At 43.3% G+C, this 22,414-nt stretch overlaps 1 protein-coding gene across 2 annotated transcripts in view; it reads right to left on the bottom strand.

The window, feature by feature from the left end:
• FAM149A (family with sequence similarity 149 member A) overlaps positions 1-21,697 on the bottom strand; it is a 36,546-nt gene extending 14,849 nt beyond the window's left edge. The window contains exons 1-10 of one of the 2 annotated variants that reach the window (XM_056114119.1): positions 21,572-21,697; positions 14,770-14,880; positions 13,842-13,974; positions 10,457-10,599; positions 8,477-8,602; positions 7,247-7,417; positions 5,988-6,178; positions 4,654-4,802; positions 1,016-1,113; positions 366-575 (exon numbers count right to left, since the gene is read on the bottom strand). In XM_056114119.1, coding sequence (XP_055970094.1) covers positions 366-575; positions 1,016-1,113; positions 4,654-4,802; positions 5,988-6,178; positions 7,247-7,417; positions 8,477-8,602; positions 10,457-10,542 — 1,031 coding nt within the window. In that variant the 5' untranslated portion in view covers positions 10,543-10,599; positions 13,842-13,974; positions 14,770-14,880; positions 21,572-21,697. Of the gene's footprint in view, positions 1-365; positions 576-1,015; positions 1,114-4,653; positions 4,803-5,987; positions 6,179-7,246; positions 7,418-8,476; positions 8,603-10,456; positions 10,600-13,841; positions 13,975-14,769; positions 14,881-21,571 lie in introns of those variants that run through there. The other variant, XM_056114118.1, reaches the window with a different exon arrangement.
• Between the last annotated feature and the right edge of the window lie 717 nt (positions 21,698-22,414).

The raw sequence follows: 22,414 nt of genomic DNA, 5'->3' as shown, positions 1-22,414 counted from the left end.
AAATGGAAAAGCAGAGGCCTGTGCTAGTAATGCACAAGAACGTGAAAGGTATGTACAGTTGAAGGCATCTAATTAGTTTATAGATAAGATCACTGAATCCTATCCACAATCACCTGCCTATGTCAGTTTCATTTCCTCTCGTGACTATGGCTTGAAGGACACCAGTTTACATTCTAACTATATTCTGGTATACAGGTAAGTGAGCAAGTGAAAAAAATTTATGTTAAAAGTTGAAATTAATTCACAACTTCATAAAATGTTCATACTATTTTATAGATGGTACTTTCGAATAATCTGTAAGCCTTATTCCCAAATGAGTTTGTGTTCTGTGACCTCTGGCTTACCAGGAGAGAAATCAGACTTACAATTTTGTTCCCCTAAGGACTTCGTCGCTATTAAAGTTGGGAGTTTTCATTCTCAGTGAGTCTGAAGTAAGAGAAGGCAGCCTCTTATGCACTGGTGTTTTCTTTGAAGAATTTTGCAGACTGCGCATTTCTGAGGATCGTCCTGGGTGGTGCCGAGCCCAGGAAAAAGCACTGGCTCCAAAAGCCAATGATTTGTCCTCCTGCTCACTCCTGGGTGAGAGAGAGATCAAGTGAATTTTTCAGAATTGAGCGCAATGAGAACGGGGGACGCCCATAATTGCCAATTACTAGGCAGCATCTCAGAATACTGCCTGGCACTGAAAAGATACTCCTAAGGATTTGACTGTCATTCCCAGTGAAATTCAATGAAAAAAAAAAAGTTCTCAGGTTTGTGATCAAAGAGTAAAAACCCCAAAACTACCCAGCTACAGCCCCATTTTTTTCATCTGTTCCAACCTAACATCAATGGTTTGTAGTTGATATTAGAATACTGTTTTCATTTACATTAAAAGCAACCTCCCTGGGATGTGTGCAGATACCCAGAGCACAAGAGTAAACAGGATTCTTATTGTCTTGTGTCTTGTGTGATCTTTAGTGTACAGAGGAGTTCAGCAGAGGGAACAGACAGCATAATTATTCCTTATACATACTGTGTTCTATCTGCAAAAGAAGAAGGCCTCTGCTGCAAGGGTTTGGCTTGAATTATCATCACACCATTCAAATCTCTGTAAAAATTGTTGGAGAAGCTCTGAAACAAGAACAACAATGAAAAATGAAAGAGCCTCCGATGTCATACCATTTACTGATGTGTTTCAGGAATCACCAGGAAACAAACGGCACCATCTGACTGGCTATTTTGAATTTAGTTTAATGCAGTACACTGCACAGTGGGTAAGACGTTTGCCTTGCATATGGCTTATCTGAGTTCTATCTTTGGCATGCCACATAGTCCTCCGAGCACCACCAAGAAGAATTCCTGAGAGCAGAGCCTGAAGCAATCCCTGGGCATTACTGGGTGTGGCAAAAGGAAGGAAGGAAGGAAGGAAGGAAGGAAGGGAGGGAGGGAGGGAGGGAGGGAGGGATGGAGGGAGGGAGGGAGGGAGGGAGGGAGGGAGGAAGGGAGGAAGGGAGGAAGGGAGGAAGGAGGAAGGGAGGAAGGAAGGAAGGAAGGAAGGAAGGAAGGAAGGAAGGAAAGGAAGGCGGGAAGGAGGGAAGGAAGGAAGGAAGGAAGGAAGGAAGGAAGGAAGGAAGGAAGGAAGGAAGGAAGGAAGGGAAGGCGGGAAGGAAGGAAGGAAGGAAGGAAGGAAGGAAGGAAGGAAGGAAGGAAGGAAGGAAGGAAGGAAGGGAAGGCGGGAAGGAGGGAAGGAAGGAAGGAAGGAAGGAAGGAAGGAAGGAAGGAAGGAAGGAAGGAAGGATGGAAGGAAGGAAGGAAGGAAGGATGGACATAGCACACTATCGTAGATACATGAAGCAAAATAAATGAGGAATAGCTTAATTCCTCAAGGTTTGAGGGGATCCATTATTACTCTGATCCATGAAGTTGAGAGCAGGGAGTCTAATTTCCAGATTTCTGGAATCTTGGCAAGAGTAGCTACATGAGGGAAATTTCAACAGCCCCCCGTGGTCTTGCAGAGATAGTCCAGGTAAACAAAACAGGTTTCATTGTTCCCTGATAAGAAGCTCTCTGCTGCAGTCAATAGCTGTCAACATCCAGGCAGAGAAAGTGGGCAAGACAGAAACAGGCTTCAGCGAAGTAAGGACGTCAGAGCTTCTGACATGTGGACTGGCCTTCAGGCTTTTTTCCAGCTCTGTACTCCACAACTTACCCCTCCTTTACTTCCTAGAAGCAGCGGGGTAACCTATAAAGCTCTTCACTTGAAGTCCCCAGTTCGAAGTACTGCTTCCTGATTGGTAATCTTGGGAAGATTACTTTGTTCCTGGAGGGATTTTCTTTTTTCTTTTTTTTTTTTATTAATTATATATAATGTATTTCCAAATTCAGACAGAATATTTTCATTATATTTTCCCTATCATGAAGATAACATTAATGTATGCCTATTGCTAAAGGAAGTAAAAAATTCTTGTATGTAAGGGAGAAATGAAAATCTTCTTCACTATTCCCCATTTTATTTAGCCTCATTCAAATGAAACTTTCATCTCATGAAATAGCAATCACTTCTTTATTTAAAAAAGACCATGTTTTTAAGTGTTACAAGCTTCCCAGAAAAAAATTAGGGAAAGTACAGAAAATCTTTTGACAGCATTTTTTCTTTAACATTTGCCTGAAAATATATTGTATTTATAATAAATGTCTGCAATTATATTTTCTTTAAATACTATTACTATCATTTAAAAATTTTAGGCACTGATTTGCGGTAGGGCATTTGCCTTGCACGCGGCCACCTTAGCCGACCTCAGTTCAATTCCTCCACCCCCTTGAAGAGCCCCGCAAGCTACCGAGAGTATCTTGCCCTTGCGGCAAAGCCTGGCAAGCTCCCTGTGACGTATTCGATATGTCAAACACAGTAACAACAAGTCTCACAATGGAGATGTTACTGGGCCTGCTCGAGCAAATTGATGAACAATGGGAGGACAGTGCTACAGTGCTACAGGCACTAATTTACAATACCATTAATGGTAGGGTTTCATCAAACAATGTTCCCACACAGCACATAAGAGGGTCTCACAAGCAGAGCTTAGGAGGTTCAGGGTGCCTCAGTTAAATGCAGGGACTCAAGGTTGTAGCCACATGGAAGGTACATTCTTTAACGCCTGTACTATTTATTCAACCCCTGCCATTAGAAATTTTTTGTTTGTTTTGCTTTTTGAGTCACACCTGGTGATGCTCAGGGTTTTACTCCTGACTCTACTCCTGGCAGTGCTCGGGGTACCATATGGGACACTGGGGATCGAACCCAGGTCGACCGCATGCAAGGCAAAAGCCCTACACACTGTACTATTGTTCTGCCCATGCCATTAGAGTTTTATATCACTGGTATATCACTGTCCTCCCGTTGTTCATCGATTTGCTCAAGTGGGCCCAGTAACATCTCCATTGGAGACTTTGTTATTACTGTGTTTGGCATATCGAATACCTCACAGGTAGCTTGCCAGGCTCTGCCATGCGGGCGAGATACTCTCGGTAGCTTGCCGGGCTCTCCGAGAGGGGATGAGGAATTGAACTCGGGTCGGCCATGTTGGCTGTGTGCAAGGCAAACACCCTACCGCTGTGCTATCGCTCCAGCCCATTAGAGTTTTAAGTCCAAACATTCAAGTGAGATAGTGAAAACTTTTTGGCAGTAATTCTAAGAATTAAATAACAATGGCAAAAGCAGGAAGTGAGGCCAGAGTCATTATGAATTCTGTTTTTAATTCATGGTATGACCACCTAGGGTACAAAACAGTAGATCCAGAAATACAAGATTTCTGAAACTTGAACTTGATTCCAGTTCAAGACTAGGTGAAAGAAGCACAATATTAAAAGAAAATGTTATCTCTGACTATTATTACCACTGGGATGCTTTGGCTATTTTAAAATAAACTCTATTAGCATATTATTTTTACTGTGACTTTGTTGCCTGTTCATTTTATTCAAGTTAGTATTTATATAAAAATACTTATTGCAATGTTGAAGAAACTAGATATATATATACACGCAATATGTACATAGATATAATGTAGAGAGATTGTATGCTTACAATATGTATGTATGGTATAATATGTATTATTATACATGTATAATACTTTTTCTTATTTTAGGGGTGAACATTTGTAAGCTTCAAAGAGTCTAAAAATATTAGAGATTTGAAGAATTATTTATCCTCTTCAAGAAGGTGAAGAGTGGCGAGGATAGTTCGGAAGGCAAGACCACGGGCCTGGTATACACTGGGCCTCTGATTTGGTCTTGGGCACCAAATGGCCTCTCAAACTCCATGAAATTATTAGTTTATTGACAAGGGGTTGGAGCGATAGCACAGTGGGTAGGGCGTCTGCCTTGCACGCAGCCAACATGGCCGACCCGAGTTCGATTCCTCCGCCCCTCTCGGAGAGCCCGGCAAGCTACCGAGAGTATTCGATATGCCAGACACAGTAACAACAAATGGAGACGTTACTGGGCCCGCTCGAGCAAATCGACGATCAACGGGAGGGCCTTTACTTTACTTACTTATTGACAAAACCAACTTAATATGTTGAGATAATGGATTCTGATAGCATGGAACTTTTGACAGTCTAAGGCCAGAGACATACAGATTGAAGGGAAAAACAGAGAAAGGAGGAAAAGCAATACCTGGGGAGGATGAACACGAGAAGTCAGGGATGTGCTTCGTGTTTCGGAACTCCTGGATGGAGGAACACTTGATGCCTCGGTGTGAACATGGGAGGTGAGGCCCTGGAGAGGCTTCGTCTTGACTGACTTCTCTTTCTCCTTTTTCTTCTCTGTGTCAGCAGAAAAATCAGTATTAGTAAACATCACACTAATATACACACACACACACACACATACATATATATTTTTTTTTTAACTCACTGCTTAAATAGAATTTTATTCCTGAGCTAGTAGAAGCTTGCTCTGGGCACTGAATTTAGCTATAGAGAGGAGAAAGTTCGGCAAGTAAATTGCATCCATAACTCTTTCCCACACAAATGACGAAAAGCTCAGCTCAGCTGGAGTCAGGGGCCATACAATAGATATTATTGGGGTAGGTCCCTTTGCATAGTGCTCCTGGGCTCAGAAGCCACTCTCAGGGGTTCCTGAAGACCAGAAAGTGCTCAGTGACCGCTATGGCCATACCTGAGGTGCTCAGGAAACATGTGATGCCAGAACTTGAACTTGGGTCCTTGTGCTTGCAAGGCCTGAAACCCAACCCCAGAAAGATTCTTGTATTTTACAAAACCCCCACTAACCCCTTGGGTTAGAATCAAAGCAGCCTTCACTTCCTTACCAAGCCTGCGATCTCCCTTGAACATATATCTTGCTTGCTTGATCCTATGTTTCTTCACTATTTTCACTCTGGAGAAGCCTGTCGCTTCCTCTCGAACATGTACTTCTCTCTCTCCCTTCAAATCTATCTAAATAAGTTTCAATGGAAACTACCTTGCTTCACCAAAATAACACAAGCAAAATAAACAGATTAATGTTGACTTCAGTGTGACTACTGCACAAATCGATTAGTCACTATCAATCATCAGTGTCTACCATGGACTTTTTTATGATTTACTTTTTTCTCAATTTTAACTAGCTGTCAGCACATTTTATAAATTGAAATGACAATAAATCAAAATTGTTACTGAATTCGTTGTCTTCACATTTTATTCTACAAACAATACCTCAATTGAAAACCTGTATTTCATTATTAGACAATAGGTAACTATATTTTCTACTCCAAAGTAAGGCCTTCCTTTATTCTAGTGTATTTCTATTTTTCTGAAGTAGATATATGTTACTTTTATAGTTTGGAAAACAACAACATCCCTTTGATATGATTAAAACCACTGGTGAGAAAAATCCTCCCCCTCGTTTGCGGATCACATATTAGATAAGGCTGAAGAGGGTTGGGGAGAGGGTGTGGGCAGAAAAGTTGGGTGGTTCTTTTCATTTGGCTAAATGTTATGAGTAAGTACCTGTGAGTGTAGTTTCCCAGTTTTTCCTAATCAGCTCTCCCAACATTTCTACCACATTTGTCCAGATGTGGTCAAATACTTCTGCTGCCACCGTATCCTTGATACAGTCATGAGGGGACACAGGAGGGAGGCCATGTTTGCGCCATGCCCAATGTCGCTGAGCTGGTTTCTGTCCACCGCTATCATCATTTCTGTGGAAAAAACCCATTCTCATAAGTAAGAGTACCGGTGCTTAAAGTCAGACATATGCTGAAGGCTGTCATCCACGCATACATGTATCTTATACATAAAAATAAACACAACTTTCTTATTGAACTGCATTAAATGAATGTATAAGACTCATTATTATTTTTAATGGGCGGATATACTCTCATTCATCTGTAGAACATAGTGAGAAAAAAACAAGGGATAAGAAAATATCAGGGACTGGAGTGATAGCACAGCGGGTAGGGCGTCTGCCTTGGACACGGTCAACTCAGATTCGATTCCCAGCATCCCATATGATCCCCTGAGCACCACCAGGAGTAATTCCTGCATGAACAAGCCAGGAGTAACCCCTGTGCATCACCGGGTGTGACCCAAAAAGAAAAAAACAAAACACAAAAACAAAAAAAAGAAAATATCAAACAATGGCAAATCCTATAATCATGGGCAATGGTAAGGTGGATGGATAATGATTAGACTAGAGGTGACATAAGGGGGAGGGGTGGAGACTCATGGGCCCTCTGATGGTGGAGATATACAGTGTTTGTACACCAATACCATATATTTGGCACCGATCTCACCTAAACTATGATTAAAAATGTTAAATTGTTATAGTTTATGTAATATCATTACAACAGATTTAAGGTTACAGAATTGATGTACAACTACACCATCACAAAAGAGTCAATGACCCTCAAGACCCATTTTTAATATATAATATTTGTCACACATGTTTAAGAACCAAGTATGCATGTAAGAAAGATACTGAAACTTTCCTTTGGCCCCCTGAATAATCATGGTCCCTAGATCTGCCCGTATTTGTCCATTTTCACCAGCATCTAAAACAGCTCTTGTGTATTATCTGCACCATAGTGTCTAAAAAGCATTGCTATCCTATATATACTTCCAGCTAGGATGCTGAGACCTTTAGGAAGGACACTGCCAACCTTACTGATGGAAGAGAAATACAAAAACTGAAATAAATGTATAATCAAACAGAAGTCAAAGAACTATCATTACAGTAGTAAGTCAATGTCAAACAAAATTTTACATACTCTTCTTTTCTGTCAAAAGCAAAATATTCTTCAATCTTTCCATCCACATCATAAACCTCTTCTTCTAGAGACGCACGTGTGGTCAGGTCGGCCGCCTCTGTGGAACCCTGGTCTGGTACGGTGGAGTAGGAGAGAGCTGCAGGGACCATGTGGGAGCCAGAGATGCAGAGCCTGTGGGAGAAGCAGACCGCCATGGATATGTGTGCAACCTCAAGAAAGTGCTGTCTGAGTGATGGCAGTGGGCAACACTGCATCAGAAGGGCAAGCCTGCATCAAAAGTCATTCTATACTACATCCTTCTGTAGTATAAAACTCATGTCTTGGGGCTGGAGCAATAGTACAAAGGGTGGCCTTGCATATGACCAACCCGGGTTCAATTCACAATGTTCCATATGGTTCCCCAAGCACCACCAGGAGTAATTCCTCGGTGCAAAGCCAGGAGTAACATCTATGTATCACGGGTGTGACCAAAAAAGAAAACAAACAAACAAAAAAATGCTCCAATCTTGTGCCAGAGATCACTCAAGGGGCTGCATGCATGCCCTGCATTTGGGAGGCCCTGATTCTGTTCCTGGATTCCTGGGTCCCCCCTGTCCCCCCTGAGTACTTCCAGGAGTGACTACCCTGCAGCAGTGGGAGTGGACCTGGACTACCATGTATGATCCAAACACCCAAATTAATGAATAAAACAAATTCTAACTCTTTTCAAAGGCAACATTTGTATACTGGTTGGCATCATTTGATTTTTAGAGTTTCTTAAACCATAAATTCTGAATTTGTACTTTCTTTTCTCTACTAAACAGATATCAATACACCATCCCAAGTATGTGAGGATGGCGTAGAAATATTTAGCAAAATCCGCTAGTGAACAGAAGTAAATCGTTTAGCATTATAGTTTTCCACTGTTGCCTTGGTGCTTAGAATCCATCACAATGATTCTCGCAATACTTTCACATGGTCTTGGAAAATATAATTTAAAAGTTAACTCCTTGGATATCTGTTTCTCTATCTATTACTCCCCCCCACACACACACATACACATCACACATCATCATCATCATCATCAACTTCATCTTCATCAGTTCAAAATCAGAACATTCTATTGGTCTGATTCTTCCCTTCACTAGAATATTTGAATTAATGGAGGCAAGGATCCTGACTGAGAGGGAGCTTCTCAAGTAGAACAACGCAATTCTAAGTACTCTTCCAAAATAAATTATAGAAATGTACTCTCTGACGTTGCTGCTGCATTCATAGGCCTCAAATAAGGGCTTGGGTACTACAGTACTTGGCTTTCTGCCTTGGAAATGTTGGAACCCTTCATCTGTTGGCAGGATGAGCTGTTTTCCTAAGACTCTGCAAGATAAAAATAAATAAATCAGGAAGTTATTAATATTTTAATGGGAAAGGAAAAATGTTTTTCAATATTGAGAGAACAATAAAATATTTTAGTGTTTTTAAAGTTTCAAGTACAGGGTTGGAGCGATAGTACAGTGGGCATGGCATTTGCCTTGCATGCAGCCGACCTGGGTTCGATTCCCAGCATCCCATATGGTTCCCCGAGCACCGCCATGAGGAATTTCTGAGTGCATGAGCCAGGAGTAACCCCTGTGCATCGCTGGGTGTGACCCAAAAGTATATACTGCTGCACGAAAAAGTTTCAAGTTTATACTGGTGCATACTGGTATAGAAAAAGCAAAGGATAAAGTCTTTGTGCCACTAAGTGATTGAAGTAAAGTTATCAGCTCTTGCTGTTAAATGGTTTCATGTGTTGTCCAATTTGCACATGGTGGATAGAGAAATGTACACTTCTCGTCTATTTTTTTCTTTTTGGGCCACACTCAGCAATGCACAAGGGTTACTCCTGGCTCTGTACTCAGAAATTACTCCTGGCACTGCTTGGGGGACCATATGGGATGCTGAGAATCGAACCCAGGTCGGACGAGTGCAAGACAAACGCCCTACCCACTGTGCTATCACTCCAGCCCCTACACTTCTCTTATGTTCCTTCATTTCCCCACCTTCTTCTCCTTAATTTTTATCCAATTATGTAAGACAACCGCTCGGAGTGATAGCACAGCGGTAGGGCGTTCACCTTACAAGCGGCCAACATGGCCGACCTGAGTTCGATTCCTCCGCCCCTCTCGGAGAGCCCGGCAAGCTCCCCGTGACGTATTCGATATGCCAGACACAGTAACAACAAAGTCTCCAATGGAGACGTTACTGGGCCCGCTCGAGCAAATCGACGATCAACGGGAGGGCCTTTACCTTTACCTTTACCTTTATGTAAGACAACAATGGCAGGACTGTTGTCAGCAGGACCAGCTCCCGACTTTTTAATGAGCATACCATTCTGAAAATAGTAAGCATTTCAAATGGACATGCTTTATTTTTTAAAGTGCGGGCTACAATAGCTGAAAATTAATAACAATTAATTTTACAAACTAAATATTTTATTAAGTTACTGGAGTTTATTATTTTGGTTTCTTCTTCCAAGACATGACACAGAATTACTCTGGCTAGCTATGATAGTTTTCGTAAAAGGGCTAGCTGAGTAATTGAAAAAGAAAAGTCTCCTTATACCCAAAATATATTATTGATCTTTCAAAAAATGAATTCCGCCTACATAGGAATCTTGAGAAAATAGTAGGATTTATCTAGCAATAATTTAGCAAATAGTTAACCTGCCTTAACCTGCCTGCCGCACCACTCCACCAGCTGGCCCTCCTAGCTGTTGACATAGTGACAGCAAGGCAAATACTAAGTTCCACGAGGAAGAGCAACGCTAAATTCTTCCCACACATACAATTCAGTGGAGTGTAGCCCAGCTAGAACTCCCCTGCCCAGCACCACTGAACATCCTTCTCAGGACTGATCCTAGTGGTCCCAAGCACCAACTGGTTTGTAGCACTGTGTCAAACCACCTGGAGTAACGAGAGCCCCCCCCCCACTCCCCTCTCCACTGATGTGAACCCTGTTATCAGTTTAAAAAGACTGACTCCCCTCATTCCTGTCTTTCCCCACATTATAAAAGGAATGTCCCCACATTTCCTCAGCCATCATTGAAATGATGTGATTGATTTCTCAGGAAGGAACATGCATTGCAGATACAGATTTCGATGGAACAAGTTCTTTTTCTCAGAGCGACACAAAACATTATCGGGAGAGAGTTTAAACATTCCAGAGAATGACTACGAGCAACTTTCTTACCTCAGATGTAGGGACCTTTTTGCCCACTCGCTGCATTCAGCCTGTAGATTCTGGGTCTGTGGGCTCATTTTCTCTTCAAATAACATTTCCTCCACCTCCCAGAACAACTGCTGTACTTTCTGTGCACTGGCTTTATCAAACTCCTAAAACAGCAATGCATATATGATTTTAAGAATAAATGTTGTAGACCTATATGCTTCCTCATCAATATTACTTAAAGATTTGAGGGTGTCTGGGCTGGAGAGATAGCATAGGGATGAAGGTGCTTGCCTTGTATGTGGATAATCTTGGTTCAATCCCTGATACCACTTTGGGTCTCCCAAACATTGCAGGAAGTGATCTCTGCAGACAGAGCCAGGAGTAAGCCCTGGTCACCAGCAGGTGTGGCTCAAATTCCTTCACACCACCACCACCACCACCACCAATATAACAACAACAACAAAATAAAGGTAGACAACATAGGTAGGAGTACATCCTGATAGAAATATTGGGGAATTTGCAAACAGAAAAGTGGTTTGAATTTTACTCTGCTCATAAATTATAATCCAGTTTTATCCTTGGTTCCTTTAAATGTTAAGAGTGATCATGCCTACCACCTGTGTTATCAGACATTTTTGAGGTTTGACATAGAGATATCAATACAGATATACATTTGACACAGGCAGTGATATAGCCAGACACCCCTACATCTATGCAAATACACAACAGATACACACAAAGAGATGTCACAGAGAAAACCTTTATAGAATTGAGCCTCTTCAGTACTTCTGAAAAACACAAACTATTTTTTTATCTTTTGATGATGGTATAGCAAAGGGAAATACCATTTTACAGAGTCTTCTTCCTTCTTTTAATCAACAAAGAAAAGAAACTTTAGTTTTCCTATAAAGTGTGGTTATTAGGTTGGGTCCAGAGTTTTAATTTTTGTGTTTAGCCTGAATTAAGATATTCTTGGGCTGAGACTCAGTGAACTCTTGGGGAAAAATTCTCAACCATACTACATGTTTTAGAATGCTGGTATGTCATAGTCTCTTGACCTTTCCAGCCAATCAGAATATAAACATCACTAGAAGAGCTAAAGCTACACTGTGGACTCCAGGAGATTGGGAGTCTGGCTATATTCGCTTCTAGCAAGTTGAGGCACGTGAAAATAATCTACACCTCGGAACAACAAAGTGCATACTCAGTTTGATATTCTTGATCTAATATTTAGATATATTTTACAGAATGCTGTTTCTATTTTATTTCTGATTTCTTTCTTTGGGGGGAGTATTGAGTCCTTTCAAGTTGTGTTAAGAGTTTATCTCTGGGGGCTGGAGCAATAGCACAGCAGGTAGGGCATTTGCCTTGCATGCGGCCGACCCGGGTTCCATTCCCAGCATCCCATATGGTCCCCTGAGCACCACCAGGAGTAATTCCTGAGTCCATGAGCCAGGAGTAACCCCTGTGCATAGCCGGGTGTGACCCAAAAAGCAAAAAAAAAAAAACCAGTTTATTTCTGGCTCTGCAATCAGTGATCACTTCTGGACCATATGGGGTGCCAGGGATCTAACCCGGATCAGCCCACCTGCTATACTATCACTGAGGACCCACTATTCAGTATTTCCTGCTTCTTCCCTTCTTCTAAATGTCTAAAAACTAGACTCCTAAGGCACTTAGTATAATTTTTAATTATCTCTAAAAAGGCAAGTAATATAAAATAAATATGACTATTTACCTCCTAAGAGGGAACTGGGCCTACTTTTACATCTTTTGCATTTATGTTGCCATTGAAAATGCTTTCCAGGGGGACTGGAGCAATAGTACAGCAGGTAGGGCATTTGCCTTGCACACGGCTGACCCAGGTTCGATTCCCATATGGTCCCCCAAGCACCACCAGGAGTAATTCCCGAGTGCAAAGCCAGAAGTAATCCCTGAGCATCGCTGGGTATGATCCAAAAAGAAAAAAAATGCTATTCATTAAATATAAATAACTATTACAGGTAATTTGGTATTCAAAGCAGTCTAGGGACTTAGAGTGATTGAAGGTCTTCCTAATAGAAGTCATCGGAACCTGCTGGCTAATGACATGAAAACACGTACTCCATGCATCCTTGAGTGTGGACTAAGTGAAACAACAGTTCCCAACCTTCCTCCCAGATACAAACTCAGTCAGCATGCAAAAGTGTGAGTGCGGAGGCAGGGCAAGGGGTAAGGGTGGAGGCTGTTCATCTTGAGTGAGACTTTGACCTGGTTACCCCAGGAACTCGGAGCTTCTCCTTGTTCTCTCCAATCCTTCCACCCTTCCACCCTCCCTCCTCTGCCTCTCAGGCTGTCTAACCAGAGAAGAAGTAGAGCCCGTGTGTAGTGAGGCCACAACACTGCTTATAAAGATGGACAAGAAAAATGGACACAACAAAAGAAAGAGTAGGCACTCAAACACCAGGTGCAAGAGAGTTTTCCACTCCCCTGCCAAGGGGCCTTCACCAAGGCATGTCTGGATTAGGGGGTCACCTGAGGCAATAAAGAGGCAGGCGCCTGAAACTTGGGCTCCCTATAAAAGCCAGAGCTGTTGATATTAGGTCACCCAGCTGAGCACACACTTGGGGGAAAAATTACAACAGGGACCCAGAGGGAGCCAAAGAGATAATACACGCATGAGTCACAAGGACCCTGTCTGGGTTTGAGCCCCAGCACCATTAGGAGTGATCCCTGAGCACAGAGCTAGAAGTAAGTCTTGAGCACAGCCAGGGGTGACCCCCAAACAAAACAAACAACAATTACAATAGTTCAGTGACTTCCAGTAGGTTTAGAAGATGAAAGTAAAATATCAAACTTTGAATACTGGGTACTGGCTACCGAATGTAGCCTGCCCACACGGCAGAGTCTGGCAAACTCCCCGTGGCGTACCCAATATGCCAGATACCAGTAACAATGATGGGTCTCATTCTCCTAACCCTGAAATAGCCTTGAATATGGCATTTTTAAAAAAATCTCAGGGTTAGGACAAAGGAGACAATACTGGGACCTGCTCGAGGCAATCGACGAATAACAGGATGGTTGTGATTGTGAATACTGGGTGTGAGTATGAGGGAGATGCCTTAATCATGGTAAATTTTTCGCTTTTTTCCATTTTCTCCTCTTCTTCAAGTTCCTACTTGCCATGACCAATATATTGGACATGACAAAAAGAAACTACCGACAGCTGAGACTAGTTTATCTTGATGCATTTTAATTTCTTTCTACATTTTCTCAAACATTTTTAAGCTCCCATGTAAATACTTCTAGTGGTGTATATACAATAAGTAATGCTTTTGAAATGGGGGAAACAAGTTTTCTTCAGTAAGAAATCAATATTCCTGATAAATTATAGTCCAGAGATTATCCAAAATACTCTGAGCCTTACATCATCTCTCCAAGAGTAGACGGAGCTCCTCTCAGCAGAACAGCCTGTGGTAGAACTCTGAGTCTCAGACCAAGAGTTATGCACTGCTGTGGGCGTGGGGCACCCACTTGATGAAAGAGATGACGTGGATTCACTGCAGGAAGGAGCACAGAAACATCAGTGACATAGCCTCACATTATCTGTACTGTAAACCATAATACCCAAAAGTAGAGAGAGAGTAAGAGGGAAATTGTCTGCCACAGAGGCAGGGGGACAGGTGGGATGGGGTGGGGGTGGGGGGGACACTGGGGACATTGGTGGTAGGGAATGTGTACTGGTGGAGGGACGGGTGTTCGATCATTGTATGACTGAAACTCAAACATGAAAGCTTTGTAACTGTAGCTCAAGGTGATTCAATTAAAAAAAAAACATCAGGGACATGTACAGGGAAGAGACTATACTGGGAAGTGGAGCTTATTCCTTCTTTCATTATAGGCATTTGTTAATGTGACAAACTAAAAGTTCTCCCCAGCACTCTCGCACTGTCCTCCAGTTGTTTATCGATTTGCTCGAGCAGGCACCAGTAACGTCTCCATTGTGAGACTTGTTGTTACTGTTTTTGGCATATTGAATACATCACAGGGAGCTTGCCAGGCTCTGCCGCGCGAGTGGGATACTCTCGGGAGCTTTTCAGGCTATCCGAGAGGGGCAGAGAAATCAAACCTGGCTCGGCCGAGCTGGCTGCACGCAACGCAAACACCCTGCTGCTGTGCTATTGCTCCAGTCCTTATTTTAAATTAATCTTGCAATCTAATATTTCACTCAACTGAAAAGCAAAACTTCCCTCTTTTTCTTAAGAAATTCATGGATAATCTTTGGTATTTGCTTTCCGTATTTATTATGAGCATGCTTTGATTCTGTAGTCAGAAGCATTTACAATGGTTCTTACCAGGTATATTTATCAATGGCTTTTTGCACATTTCTTGTAAAATGTGTAGGCAATGGACCTTTGCTTTTCAAGGCAAGACTGTGTTTTCCAGGTTCGTCTGGCAATCCTCTTCTGAAATACAAAAAATAAATATACACAGGTGAGAAGGATCTCTAATGCAAAAATATTATTTTATTCATTAAGATTGAAATATGTTCCTTGGCGGTTGGTTTCTCCTTTCTTCCTGTCATGCCCTCGTAGACACACAAATAACACACATGACACATAGCTTCAAGATAGTGAACTCTAAGACACTATCACTTATTTGTCTGTATACTCTGTATGTTTGACTTCTAGAGGTTAATATAATAACGTTCTCTTTTATCATCAACTAAATCATTTAAGATCTATAGCCAGATACCAATGGAGCATTTTGCTTCAGGGAATTTTAAACAGCCACACCTTCAGTCTTATGGATTATGTCTGGCTTGGCTGTCTTACTGAGAGAGCTTCAGAGACCCCCAAAACTGTATAAACCCCAACACTCTTAAAGATTGAAAAAAACCTGCTGGGAGATATTAATTGAGTCCATCCCTCTCTCAGCATCTCCAACTCATTCTTAGTAACTTGTGAGTAACTTATGCCTCCCCTCCCCCAGGACTCCTGCCCTCAATAGCCCAAAGGCAGTTAATGCCTGAGGTTCAGAAGGAGATGGATTTCTTTTTTTCTCTAGATCTGCTCCAGAAATCCGATCTGTCTCTGTTTGCTCCTGAAGAAAAATTATGGCTCTTTCTAGTCATTAAAAATGAGAAAAGGCGGGGGAGGGGCAATGTTTCTTGCTCAGGAAATAATTAATTCTTCTACTTGGGTTAAAATTGACAAAGAACGTGGCAGGAAACCTCCTCTTCCTCAACAGATGGTAACCCCAAGAAACTACTGCCTCATCAGGAGTCGAATTCATCCAACTGTTTTGGCCCTCAGACCACCAGAGACCCCTCAACCCTCCAAATTCCAGCCCTGAACCATCACCAAACCAATTACAGCTGGAAGTCACAGGAAATCATAAGAGCCAGTGTCAGAGGACCTGGGCATGAAGACCTCTGGCTTCTTTAACACATTATGAGGTCGCATTAAGAACAGTTTTTATATCCCGTTTTTACAGGCTATGGATTGGGCAGTGCCAGGACCCTGTGTTTGGACTAACAGTTCCTTCCCTTTAGCCCCTCCTTAGAATTCACAGGAGGAGGGCACAACTTTTAGTAGGAACACCTTTTCCTTTCACTTGAGGATACTCACTTGTATTGGGGCTCCCTTCCCCTCCCCCAATGCCCCTTGGCTTGGAGTATCAAGATCCTGATGCTCACTGCCTCTGATAACTTCCTAAAAGTGTTTGTTCCTCACCTATAAGCTAGGCCACACATCTATGGCTGCCAGTAAAACTGACCAGAGAATGGCTGCATTGCCCTGCTGAAAGGACTCATAACACAGGTTGTGACACCCTCTCCCAAGCTCCCTGAAATTCATTGGAATCCTAATTGTCACTCTTCTGGAACTCATGCTCTTCAAACCTTGACCCAGATGCATTATTTCCTGAAAACCTGGCAAAAGGACTAACACCACCTCTGGACAAGCCCTAAATCAACAGTGACATTGCGCAATAATTTGACATTTTATTATAAGCGCTGCTCTGGTTCCAGGGGCGGAATAAAATCTTGGAGCAACACCATAGCTGGAAGCCTGCCTCATGAGTGGAGGGGAGAAGGCAGCTGGAATAGAGACTAACACCTGGGGATCACTAAGAAAATGATGGCTGGAGGAATTGGTCAGGAGGAGAGATGTGTGCTGACAATAGATAATGGACCAAACATGATAACCTCTCAGTATCTGTATTGCAAATCATAATGCCCAAAAGTAGAGAGAATGGGGAATATTGTCTGCCATGGAGGCGGGGACAGGGTGGGAAAGGGGGTGGGGGTACACCGGGGATATTGGTGGTGAGGAATGTGCCCTGGTGGAGGGATGGATGTTTGATCATTGTGTGATTGTAACCCAAACATGAAAGCCTGTAACTATCTCACGGTGATTCATGATTCAATAGAAGAAATAAATACAAATAAATAAATAAATCTTGGAGCAACAGATGAGACTGTTTTCTGATTGAAATAGTTCCTCTTTGTGTCACCATTTGCGGGATCTGAAGAGAAATAAGTATCTAGATAATCTCACCCTTCAGAACGAGATCCTTTGAGTGTTTAAAGATAAACTCCAAGGAATTCAGTATGAAAACTTAGCCCAGGGTATTTTGGACACATTACAGGGCCTTGACTTGAAGTTATGATAGCAAACTATCACCCACACTATTGCAGCACTGGCTCGACTTTCCTTATCATGTCCATTGTATTGATTATAAGATCCTGCCTCTTTACAGTTTTTCCCCAACATACTCGGACACGTTGCACACTGGGTCCAAGCAGACATGGGGCAAAGGATGATGGGCATGCAGAGAAAAACCCCCAGAAGAAGCTGATGGCTGTTCACTTAACTGCCAAATACACACATATTTTATAGAGGGTCTCTGCTTACAGGAAGGTCCAATCACATAAAGTTTAGCATTACTGGCTTATCATCTTTCCTCCTCTGCTTTGCTCTAGTCCAATCCCTTTCAAGGCTAGATGCTGCAGTTAGGATGACCTGCTAAGGACATGTGACAGTTTCTGTGTCTTTGGTGTATGTGACCAGCAGTGAGGCTCAAGACTGGATACCTGGTGCTGACACCCGGTTACTGCCTACTTTGCCCAAGTATGCCCTTCTTGCGAGGCGTCGCTTCAGGGCCGCTTTGCAAGGATGGTCTGGTCTTGTCTTGCTCCAGTGCCTGTCCTCATGCTCTACATAGGAAAAGACTAAGCTATACTGAGGCCATGACCCATCAAACTTATTACGATCTTTTCTGTTTTGCAAACAGAAAAGGGGGTGATGTCGGGTTATAATTGCAAGCATTTTAGCGTGAACATTTGTCCTTTCACCACCCCTCCCACGTAGGGAGCTTATGTGTATTGAGTTACATCCATCACAGTGCTTCCTTTGTGTTCATCTTTAAGCTCTCCTTTGTGTTCTTCTGCCCCTTACTAATCACTATATCTTCAAACTAGACCCTGTGACTTGTAAAGTCAAATTATTCTGAGGACTCTGAACTTTTGATATATAAGTGAAATATTATTTTTCTCTTTCCTTTATGTTATTTGCATAGTTTTTTTTTAGAGTAATGTAGTATCTACACAGGAAGACAGTTAATGCTATTTGTAACTTGGGAGTTAGTTGATTCAGAATATTCCTAGGCATCTATATTTACTTGACTTAGGCCTCAGTTGCCCTTAATTCCTAACACCCCAAAATGGGGATCACACTGAGGAACAAGGATGAAACAGGGGAAGCCATAAGTTACCCTGGCATCAAAAAGAGACAGGTTAAGCACCCAAAAAGTATAATAAGCCAAGAGAACGGTCGTGGAACAAACTCTATCATTACCCAAAAAGAAGTAACTGAATAAGGACCCTGCTGGGGTTAGGAAAAACTAACCTGAGGATCATAATCTGGGATGTATAGTGAGATGTCCCCAAGAAGAGTCACCGTTTAAGCTTAATATACTCCTGTTGTGTCCATACAAAATGACTAGAAACAGTATTAAGAAGTAAATTAAAGATGATTATTTAAATGGATACTGACTAAGGAAAGGGGAAAGTAAAACGCCCTTAGATGGAATTCCACCCTTGGGCAGACCTCCGAGCAGGATGAGATTTTGTCCTTGAGTATCTCCTAGGGGCTGGAGCATTTGCCTTGCACACAGCCCACCCAGGTTCGATTCCTCCATCCTTCCCTGAGAGCCTGGCAAGCTACCAAGAGTATCCCACCTGCACGGCAGAGCCTGGCAAGCTCCCCATGGCGTATTTGATATGCCAAAAGAGTAACAACAAGTCTCACAATGGAGACATTACTGGTGCCCTCTCAAGCAAATCAATGAACAATGGGAGGACAGTGTTACAGTGCTACATGCACTATCGAGCCTCACTTTGAGCCATGAGACATGGCCATCGAAATCCCGGTTTGATTTCAGTTTCTTTTGACAACATGTTCTTCAAATCACTAAATACATATAGCTAACAGAAATGACCGAGATACACAACCGATGCCTATTTATTTTTCTTTCTTATTTGGCATATAGACTGCTTTGTAGTGTATTTCGACTATTAAAATGAATAGAAAACTGAAACAAAAGAAATTTCCAAATTTCAAATGAGGTTAAACCAGACTAATGTGGCACAGTGTTAATCATTAACGTGCCCTTCCAATGAACTTCTTGAACATTTACTTGTCTCTAGTGAAAATATCCTTTTAATGTTTAACAGTGAATAACACCTCCTCTTTTACAGAAATCACATCTTCTTACACAAACACTTACGTTTATATAAATATAAATACTTGATTTATATAAATGAAGATATGAAAGTTATTTACTTTCGGTATTTCCAATAGAGACACACCAGTCTAACTTTCCTTCAAAAGTTTCCTTTAGATGCTGGTGAAAATGGTATCTGATTTTCAACAGCTGAGTTTCTGATTGCAAAAGGAGTCTTAAAGTATTTTAAGGAAATAAGTCCTATCTTTAGTTATAGACCTGTATTATGTAATAAAGAGAATGGAGAGTTAGTAACTATCGATAGGAGTTAGCAGGAGTCTCTGTCTCTATACATATGTAAGAAAGAATAGAATTGCATTTTTTTCCCTTCCTGGTGGCTTATGTCTTCAATACAACCAAGAAACTCTGAAAATTAAAAGGTCACAAAAGGGGTAAACTGAAGAAAAGATTACAGATCAAAGTCTGTGTTAATAAAAGCATGAGCCTGCTGCGGCTCTGTGAAAACCAGGCCGCGTCCTTTCCTTTCTACCTCCCACAGCACTGCTTGAGCAAGTTGTATTTTGTACTTTGACAGACTTGATCCTTTATAACTTGTTATATCTAAAGCACTTAATCTAATGCCTGTTATTTAGAGATACTGTATATTTGTCAAAGTAAAAAGAAAGGAAAGAAAATATTGGGGGGGGGAGGGCTGTAGCAATAGCACAGCAAGCAGGGCATTTGCCTTGCATGCGGCCGACCCGGGTTCGATTCCCAGAATCCCATATGGTCCTCTGAGCACCAGCAGGGGTATTCCTGACTGCAGAGCCAAGAGTAACCCCTGTGCATCGCCATGTATGACTCAAAAAGCAAATAAATAAATAAGAAGAAGAAAACATTGGAGCCAGGAAAGAGCACCATGGTTAGGAAGTACATCCAGCTTGGTTTTCCAGCATGGTAAGGGCTCGTGCCCTCCAACTCCCAGCATGACTGCAATAACACCACATCCTCATGTCCTAGCCCTGACCTGCCAGCCCAGAAGGCTGAATACCTCCAGCAGCTTGGGATCCCCTCAAGCCAAAAAAGAATTGGCAAATTAGTAGTTCAAAGGAAGGACAAGCAAGGTTTTGTCTGTCATTACTTCGCAATACAAAATATTATAAGATCGTACTTTGAGATTCCATTCTTGATACAAAATATTATATTGCAACAAGACATGAGAATATTCTCCAAATTCAAGATAATTCCATAAAAATTTCCAAGAAAATTTATATCCTTTTAAAGAAAAAGCAATTAATCTTATTATAAGGTATTATATATGATATTTTATATACAAGATACAAAAGCCCCAACCTTTGCTTTTTTTCTTCCCCAAAAATTTTAGAGTAAATAGAATTTTCAGAAATAACATTTACACCCTAATACAGCCTTGTCTCACCTCTTCCCCAAATTTCTTGCTTCCGGTTCTTGCCATCTCTGCTACTTGAAAGCACCATCCACTAGTCAGCTACATGTCAGCTTGTGTGTGTGTGTTGAATGAACAAAAATCTCCCTCCCCCTCCCCCTCCCAATCCAGTTCACCTCTTTTAGAGGAGGAAAAGAGAGTATTCAAACTTAGGAGAAAATGATTTACAAAACGGGAGAGCTTATTGCTCTTCACTGAAATATATTTTAACATCAGCACTCCTCTGAAGTTAGCTGAAGTCAGGAGGTCTTGAAGACACAGGAATTCTGGGGAAATAACTATTATTGCTTTGGGGGTGGGGGGTCACATTTGAATATGCTGCAAGTTAATTCCTGTTTCTGTGCTTCGGGATCACTCCCTGCAAGGCCCAGGAGCCCAGACGTGTCAGTAATTCAACCTGGTTCGCATGTGACCTATCCACCGTCCCATTTCTCCCGTCCAACATTTTTTTTCCTCCTCTGCTTCAACCTGCTTCATCTTTGTTCAAGTCTGCAAACGTCTGCGGAACTTCTTAAGCATCAAAATTCATCAAAATTCAGCTTTAACCTGGGGCCAGTCGCAGGGAAGGCAACGGCCTCCACTCCCACCGCCCCACCCCCCAACTTCCCCGCACGCAGCATCATTTCTGCCACCCACCCAAATGGGGTTTCTACCTGGAAGGACCGTGCACGCGAGCACTGCATTTGGAATGGGGTGAAAAAAAAAGGATGAGAACCGGGCTGCCCCTCGCCCCAAACCCGCGGCCTGATTGACTTCCTAGGCCAGTCTGCCCTAGGAACCAGCCCAGCTGTCCGCCGCCAGGAGGACGCCTCCGTCCGGCGCTGGCACGGGAGGACCAGGGAGCCCCTGGGTGGGGGCTGCGTGGACCCGGGTTTGCAGACAGGACGGAACCCCGCGCCCCGCACCGAGCAGGACGAGCCAGCAGGCGCTTCGCCCGCCCGGGTCCCAGCCCCGCCGAGACTCACCCGATCACGATCAGCCCCAGGCCGCCGCCGGCGTCCCCCGGGCCGGGCCCCGCGCCCCGCGGCCTGGGCAGCGCCGCGCCGGGCCCCGGGAGGCGGCGGGCGGCCGCGCGCCCGCGCGCCCCTCGGGCCTGCGCCGCTCCCCGCCCGCCCAGCCCGGCGCCCGGGGGGCACCCGCCAGCCGGGACCCGGGAGCCGAGAGCAGCGGGGAGCTGCGTGTCCGGGCTGCTCGTGGGGCTCCCCACGCCGCTGCCCGGCGCCCTGCGGGGACGCCTCCCTCCCCGGCCCGCGCCCCGCATCCCCATCTCCCCGGGACCGACCTCCGAAAAAGCGCGCGCTCCCTGGCACGGTGTGCCAGCGCCGCGTCCGGCCTCCTCCCGGGCTCAGTCCCGCCGGTCTCCCGCCTCCCGGATCACCCCCGTCCCTCCCGAACCTGAGGATCAAGGCTGGAACCCAGCTGGCCGAACTTAAGGCCTCCTTGCATGCCCGTGACCCCAGGTTCCACCCCAGAAGCACAGCAGAGGAAAGTGGCCTGAACCCAGGACTCTGTTCAAGCCCCTCCTGCCATCAGGAGGGACCTGGGAGGAGAACAAGAAAGGAATTATTTTGTTAAGGGAACACTCAGACCCTGTAAAGACAAGATGCTAATCAAATCCCTGGGGTTCTAGGTCTGATTATCCCCAGCTCTCTGTTTCCTTCCGTGTTCCCATCCTCAAATAGATGCTTTATCATGCGACCCATGAAGACCCTTCTAGAAACCAGAGACTGCGCACATTGTATATAACACAGGCTTGTTTCGGTCCTGGAGTCTTAGAGTTTTCACCAGGACCAATGTCATTGAATTCT

Source organism: Sorex fumeus, unplaced genomic scaffold, assembly GCF_029834395.1.
Source record: "Sorex fumeus unplaced genomic scaffold, SorFum_2.1 ptg000024l, whole genome shotgun sequence".
Lineage (NCBI taxonomy): Eukaryota > Metazoa > Chordata > Mammalia > Eulipotyphla > Soricidae > Sorex > Sorex fumeus.
Note: the sequence above shows the minus strand (reverse complement) of the source record. Positions and strands in the feature narration are given on the sequence as shown.